This window comes from Dendroctonus ponderosae, unplaced genomic scaffold, assembly GCF_020466585.1.
Source record: "Dendroctonus ponderosae isolate FM_Combo_2020 unplaced genomic scaffold, Dpon_F_20191213v2 Dpon_F_20191213_1, whole genome shotgun sequence".
NCBI classification, from domain to species: Eukaryota; Metazoa; Arthropoda; class Insecta; order Coleoptera; family Curculionidae; genus Dendroctonus; species Dendroctonus ponderosae.
In genome coordinates, this window is record NW_026017110.1 from 61,572,305 (window position 1) to 61,579,566 (window position 7,262).

Consider the following 7,262-nt stretch of genomic DNA (forward strand, 5'->3'; position numbering starts at 1 on the left):
AAATATTATGTCTTAAAGTATGTTTTTGTTTTACTTTCAGGTATCGAAAACCCCGACTCTGGCATTGGTATCTACGCTCCTGATGCCGAGTCTTACACCGTGTTTGCTGATTTGTTCGACCCCATCATCGAGGACTACCACAAAGGATTCGGAAGGACCGACAAGCACCCTCCCAAGAACTGGGGCGATGTCAGCGTTTTCGGCAACCTGGACCCTGCCGGTGAATACATTGTATCCACCCGCGTGAGATGCGGGAGGTCCTTGGAGGGCTACCCATTCAACCCCTGCTTGACTGAGGAGCAATACAAGGAAATGGAACAAAAAGTGTCCACCACTTTGTCTGGCTTGGAAGGAGAGTTGAAGGGCACCTTCTACCCCTTGACTGGAATGAGCAAAGACGTCCAACAGAAGTTGATCGACGATCATTTCCTGTTCAAGGAGGGAGACAGGTTCTTGCAAGCGGCCAACGCCTGCCGTTTCTGGCCCAGCGGTCGTGGTATCTACCACAACGAAAACAAAACCTTCTTGGTTTGGTGCAACGAGGAAGATCATCTGCGTATCATTTCCATGCAACAAGGAGGAGACTTGGGAGAAGTTTACCGTCGCCTTGTAACTGCTGTCAACGACATTGAAAAGCGTATTCCATTCTCTCACCACGACCGTCTTGGGTTCCTCACTTTCTGCCCAACCAACTTAGGTACTACTGTGCGTGCATCAGTACACATTAAAGTGCCTAAGCTGGCTGCTAACAAAGCCAAGCTTGAAGAGGTCGCCTCCAAGTACAACTTGCAAGTCCGTGGAACACGTGGAGAACATACTGAAGCTGAAGGTGGCATTTACGACATCTCCAACAAGAGACGCATGGGTCTCACTGAATTTGAAGCTGTTAAGGAGATGTACGATGGTATTGCTGAACTGATCAAAATTGAAAGGGAATTGTAAAGCCCAATGATTCGTGATCATTACATATAAGCAATGATATGATATAATTTTTAGTACCATCCGTACTTTTTATTGGTTGCTCTAGAAGTCGAGACTGCTTACTGCAATCAAAGCTTCTCATATTAATTTAATGTATTCAAAGCTTTCTAGTTGGCATTATTTTAGAACAGCGTTCAGTTCACACTAAATTATCTCATACATTTAGTATAAACTGGATGTGATGCGTTGGAAACATCCATTACCACTTTTATTTATACGTAATGTAAAAATATACCTAAGTATTATTTTAATTGCAAATTTATTAAGAAAAGTCGTTTAATAAAGGACGTCCAATAGACCACTGGATTTATTTACTCCTCATCATCCTCACAAGCTTTGAGTGGAAAGTTTCATTTCATCTCACCCTAGAAAACTATTTGGGGAGCCCAAAAGTATTTTCCAAAAACGCTCTCCTCTAGGAAGGATATTTTCAAAAAACTACATCCTAGTGCGGAACAGCGATACTTACCTGAATGTTACCAGGATGGGCCCTTATAACTCTAGAATCTCGCCCGTTAACTACTGCTTACTATTGATTGCAACAATATTTTTAAAGGTAATATAACGAAATATTTTTCTAGAGGGGTAAATATGCGGTAATCGTTTTTTTATTAAATAACTGAATGGTACCTATTTTCCGAAGAGATCGATTTTTGGAAAAATATGATTTTAATGATGAGTATGTACCGTAAGCGCGGATCCAGCTTTAAATGAGGTTACCGCTTTTAAGCGTTTTTTGAGCGTTCACGTTCTTAAGCCGACGATTTCTTCCTTATTATTATTATTATTATTATTATTATAACCCAATCACTTTATAAATTAACATTTGTGACCTTACGTCGAAAGGAATCGATTGAGCTCAAAAAACACGCATAAAAATTTTTGATTTTTTGTCTAAATATTTCCAAGGGTAGGGGTCGATTTTTGAAAAAATGAAAAATTTTGGACTCGAGGAATGCATCGAACTCATTGAAAAACATGCTAGAAGTTTCAGATACGAAATGATAGACATTTTCGGTACATTTTAAGCGTTTTTTGAGCGTTCACGATCTTTCGCCGACGATTTTTTCCTTATTATGGACCCAAACACTTTATAAATGCACATTTGTGACCTTCGAAAGTTGAAAGGAATTGATTGAGCTCAAAAAACCCGCATGTGAAATTTTGATTTTTGCCCGAAATTTTTCCAACATTTTTTTTTCCGAAATTTTTCCAACACAACATATTAAACTGTACGAACTTTCAGTATCATAAAAATGGAGCAAACGTCTGATCTGAGAGCTCGTGTGAAAATCAAGTTCCGGCGCTCTAAACAGTGCAATGAAAGTGCTTAACATTGACAATTGTATTGTGCAGCCTCTCATAACAGATCAAGCTAAAAAGATTTTCAAGTTTCATGAAAACTAAGCAAAGGAGTGATCGGAGAGCGAGGATTTAATTTAGCATTCAAAAGTCGCCGCACGAACGGCAATGTTTGTTTATCTTTGATCGATAAACCAAATCGAACAGCACAGCAAAGCAATGAGTCATACGAAGGGACACCAAGCAAACGATTATTTTTTTATGTGATAAATACCTTAATCTTGCATTAGTTTTTGCTGAAAATTTAGTTCAGTTCATTGTGGGCTTGTGGACAACGGACGAAATTGGGGATAAATATACTAATTTAGTGCCATTTAACAAATCTTAGCTGTTGATTGTTAAGTGTAATCCACATTTATTTTCAACTTCGTCTGGATATTCACTGTTTTCTGATCATTAATGGATAGACAATGGTGGATCGGGCTCCAGGTTGCAGAAAGCAGGCAAGAAGGATTATTAATCTATAATCTGACTGAGTTTTGTTTTTCCAGACACAATTAAAGTTTTATTCAGTTTTCTATTTCTTTTCAATCAAATAACTGGGTTTTAAGCTAAGTTTATGTAATATTACAGATTTTTTCTTTCTTTTTTAGTGGTACTATGCAACTTTCGGTAAGTTTAGCATTACTTCGCCATAGCACGTTAAAACGTTGCGTGTGATCCTGGCCGCGCCATTTAGATTTCGCATTGTTTTTGCACAACAAATAAAATATGTTTATCGATTGATCAATCAGTGAGCGAAACAAGTAAATTACTTAAAGTCGAGGGAACTGGATTTCTATCGGAAAGCGGGAACTTGAAAAAAAAAACCATAAATAAATGAGATTTAATTTATTTAAATACATATGTAACATCACAACATAAACCTTAAAATAAGTCATACTTCTATTTTGAATCTATAAACGAATAATGTTCAAAGTGTCTTTTCAAATTGATGTTAAACTGGAAATTTCAGCCCGATGTTGTTGTTTTCGAAAGGTGGAAATAACAAAGTAATACAAGAACTTGTTTTTATTTAATAATATAAAAATACAAAACGGATTATGCATAGACCACCAGCTTATGCTTTGCTACTTTACAGGATCAGATGAGAAATATTACTTAGCATTGAATTGATCTTTAAAAAATGTGTAAGGTTTAATTTGTTAAGTTGATTGAAAAATAACGAAATAGAAAAATACAATTTCACTCACGAGCACAACTAACCTTTTTGGAAGAATGAAACTCCAGAAATCCCAACCGATTTGTGGGTATAAAAAATACAAAAATACTAAAAGCGAACTCTAACAATCTACAATTCAGTCTTGGCGCTCTTGGTATTACCATCTCTGTCCCACCCTTTCAATTCGTTGGTTGCCTCCTTGGCGATAAATTTAATGAAATCATCTACAGTTCTTCCACCCTAAAAGCACGGAAAACAGTTAATCCTTGGAACTAGTAAAAGTTGTGGCAAAATCAACTTACGTCGTATCTCACAGGACTGTCTTTCTTGTCCTTAGGAGCCCAGTATAAGGTAGGGAAACCCTTAACATCAAATGGTGCAGAAACATCATTGGCGGTAGCGTCCAGCTTGACAATGGAGACTTCTTCATCTTTAAGCTGAAACGAATGGAACAAGTGTTAGTCGAAATAATTTTCCCCAAGTAAAATGGCGTACTTTTTCGGCAAGTTCATCATAGACAGGAGTCAATTTCTTGCAGTGTCCACACCAGGGAGCGTAGAACTCAATCAAAGTGTCTTTTCCGTTGTTGATGACGACTTCGTCAAAGTTCTTTGCTACTGCTACAACTACCGGTCCTTCCTGGCTTTCTGGAATGGCTTCCGACTTGATGTAAGGGTCCAGTTGACCGTCGAGAATGTCATTAACAAAGGCCTCCAAAGCGAAAGGACTGCAATGAAAAAACCCAAATTGTATTAATTATTTTACCGATTCCTTAAGCTCATCAACACTCACGAGAATTCATCTCTAAGCACATATTTCTTGTCATCAGCATCTTTGGCGGCAACTCGTGGTTTGTCAGCTGGGGCGTACTCAATTCCAAACTCGTTCAATTCGTGTGTGAATTCATCGCTGGATGCAATCGCAAAGTTTATTTTTCCTTCGAAATCTTTGGCAACCTAAAAAAATTGTTTGAACATGAACGCGAGTTTTGAGCGTAAAAGAGAGTCGCAATGTGTAGTTACCTTCAACACACGGTTACGCCAGTAGTTGGTTCCTTTGGGATTTTTCACGTAGTCTACAGCATAGTAAACGACAACGAGGGGGTTTTTGAATTCACGTTGATTGTCCGATTTACGCACACCAACCAAACCATAGCTGCAACAGAAAAGTTTATTGTGTCCGATTAAAGCGATTGGGTTGGGTTGGACCATTGCAATTGCCAAGTCCACGGCATTGTGTAACTACTTACAAATTTTTGGTGATAAAGTCGTTCAAATCTGGGGTTTCAGCGGGTCCTGAATATTTGACCGATGATGCTTCGAATTTATTTTTCAAGTGAGCAGGGCGGAAAAGGACCACAGCGTCACTAAAACATTAATCTGAATTAGTCTCAGCTAGAGTGGTTTTGGATGTTTTTGTTACGTTTCTCCTTGCTTCTCCAACACGTCTTTAAATGACGAATGGGCGAATTGCACTTTTTCCCTCAGCTTGTTGGCCAGCTGCAAGAAGGCAGCTTTCAGATCAGACTCCTTTTCGAAGAATCCCACGACTACAGACTCCTTTTCTGTGGCCAATAACTTGTCGAGGTCAGCAACGGATTTCAGTTCTTTCGAAGCGGGTCCCACTTGAGCCTTCATGTATTTTACAAGACCTGTAATATATATATATTGTTGAGTTTTGCAAGGTGCGGCTAAATTTTTCTTGGCCTACCGGCTGCTTCTCTTGGGCCATTGTAATCTTGAGAGTACTCTCCATTGCGGAAAATCTTCAATGTTGGATAGCCACTGACGGAGTTTTTGTTACAGGTTTCTTTGCCTGCCTCTGTGCAGTCGACTTTGACTAGAGCGACTGGAGGGTCGTTTCTGAGCAGATCTTCAGCCGCTTTGGCGAATTCTGGCTTCAAACGCTTGCAATGACCACACCTGAAAGTTTGTATCAAAAGAGTTAGTTTGCCAGTTTTTGACTTTGAGCCGGCGTCAAAAACTTAAATTCATTTTTGTTTTAACAATGCAAAGCTAATGGTCTTCATATGTTCCAAATGAGCCATTCAAGAATATTCTTCTGGAGACATTGAAGACCATTTTCGGGATTGTTCGGGGGCAATTGGGATGCTAAAAATCTCCATAGTTAGATGAAGAACGCTTCACTTCCTTCGGGCCGGTTGAGGTCAGCTTGAAACACTTTTAAAGTTAGTAGCGGGTTTTGAAGATGAAGGTGGTAACTAAGGAAACATTGAATAAGTTCCTTCACGTCTAGGCAGGAAAATGAGGTTGAACTATAATTGAGTATTAACTTCCTGTGGATGTTTGGGGTGGTTTGCGATTCAGTCGCAGGGCTAATTTGAGCGAGTTATTAAGACAATAACTCGATGGCGTAAACGCCCTTGCTAGCGGGTTCTAAGGGGGTTTGAATGGCATCTGGGGGCACTTATACAGGTTGTGAGACACCAGGGAAACTTACCAAGGGGCATAAAACATAACTAAGGCTGTTTCATGCTCTGTAAGTCCTGACTCAAAATCGCTGTCACCAAATTCCAAGACATCTTCCTCTTTAGCCCAACCACAGGAGGCGACAAGAAGTACAGCAAGTATCTGAAATAGATACATTTTCTTCGCTATTTCTGCCCGGATTAAATGAATAGCCGGCTACAAACAGCCCCGTTGAAAAATTTCGGCGAACTGTCACTGAACGTACTGTAATCTGCACAGTTCACTGTACGTGGCCACCGTTTTATGGCAGCAGCCATGCGTTAGCTTTTGTGTTGTCTAGATTTGATTGGCTGCCGCGCTCCGAATTTCCACTATGTAAAGCCACCATTGGCTGAGATTGCCGGCTAAATTCAAAACGCCAATGGTTGATAAAAAGTGATTATTCACACAAGACAATAGTACATACTTTTAAACAAATAAGAGCGATTAAGTTCTAGTGGTTTATCTACTAGTCACAGATTGCTTGAGGAAGCGAGGCCTTTTAAATATGAACTTGTTTGTGCTTCAAAATGTTTTTTTTTGTGAGTAAATAGATAAAAACTAGCACGATTTCAGCAAGCAATTCTTGAAGCTTCTCGAGAAGTTATGGAGTACAGTTGCAATTGACTGATTACTCAGATACAGATCTTTGGAAAAAGGACAGGTTTTTGGCGATGCCATCAGCAAGCGCTTCCAAGACCGGTTTCGAAGCTGTTTGGTCCCATTCAGTTGCTCTTATCTGGCAATTTTCAGTTAAACATTTTGCATTTTTGTATTTTAATGTATGTATCTTTTACATAAACACTTGTTTCCATGACATACTTTTATAGCCAAATTACGCAAATACTTGAACATTTTTCTGCATTGTTTTTACATGCTTTCTATATCTCATGTAGATATATCAATTTTTTCTAAAAGAGTTATAAATCAAAAATTGTTCAGAAACTTGATAAATCCATCGCTCAATTCAATAAAAATTGAAAGGCACAAGATTTATCGATGGAAAGGGTTTGTTTCCCAAAAACTCAATACTCAGTTGGAGGCACGTTAATAGATGACTCTAGTAATACTGAAAAATTAGCAAACGTAATACTGGCTTTACAAGACATTCACCATTGTATCGCGTTTTAGTCATAGAAAAGGCCATGGAATATACGTACTAATAACAGGGGCGGATCCAGCTTTAAAGTCAGTGGTGGGGGGTTATGTAGAAAAAATACAGTCTTCTGTTATCTATGAAATTAGAAAAATGATCGTCGTTTTGTGCAAGGGTGGCGCAAGATTATTGC

General features: G+C 38.9%; 2 protein-coding genes across 6 annotated transcripts in view; one reads left to right on the top strand and one right to left on the bottom strand.

The window, feature by feature from the left end:
* Window positions 1-1,279, top strand: part of LOC109540881 (arginine kinase) — a 12,516-nt gene extending 11,237 nt beyond the window's left edge. For all 5 annotated transcript variants that reach the window (XM_019909388.2, XM_019909389.2, XM_019909390.2 and 2 more), the window contains exon 3: window positions 41-1,279. In XM_019909388.2, coding sequence (XP_019764947.1) covers window positions 41-942 — 902 coding nt within the window. In that variant the 3' untranslated portion in view covers window positions 943-1,279. The remainder of the gene's footprint in view (window positions 1-40) is intronic.
* Window positions 1,280-3,159: 1,880 nt separating this feature from the next.
* LOC109540875 (protein disulfide-isomerase A3) lies at window positions 3,160-6,257 on the bottom strand. The gene is made up of 9 exons (XM_019909380.2): window positions 5,966-6,257; window positions 5,216-5,427; window positions 4,928-5,156; window positions 4,755-4,871; window positions 4,528-4,660; window positions 4,298-4,461; window positions 4,001-4,232; window positions 3,808-3,942; window positions 3,160-3,745 (listed from the first exon to the last, which is right to left on the bottom strand). Exons 1-9 carry the CDS (start codon window positions 6,109-6,111, stop codon window positions 3,635-3,637), a joined length of 1,479 nt encoding a protein of 492 aa, XP_019764939.2. The 5' UTR covers window positions 6,112-6,257; the 3' UTR covers window positions 3,160-3,634.
* Window positions 6,258-7,262: the final 1,005 nt, after the last annotated feature.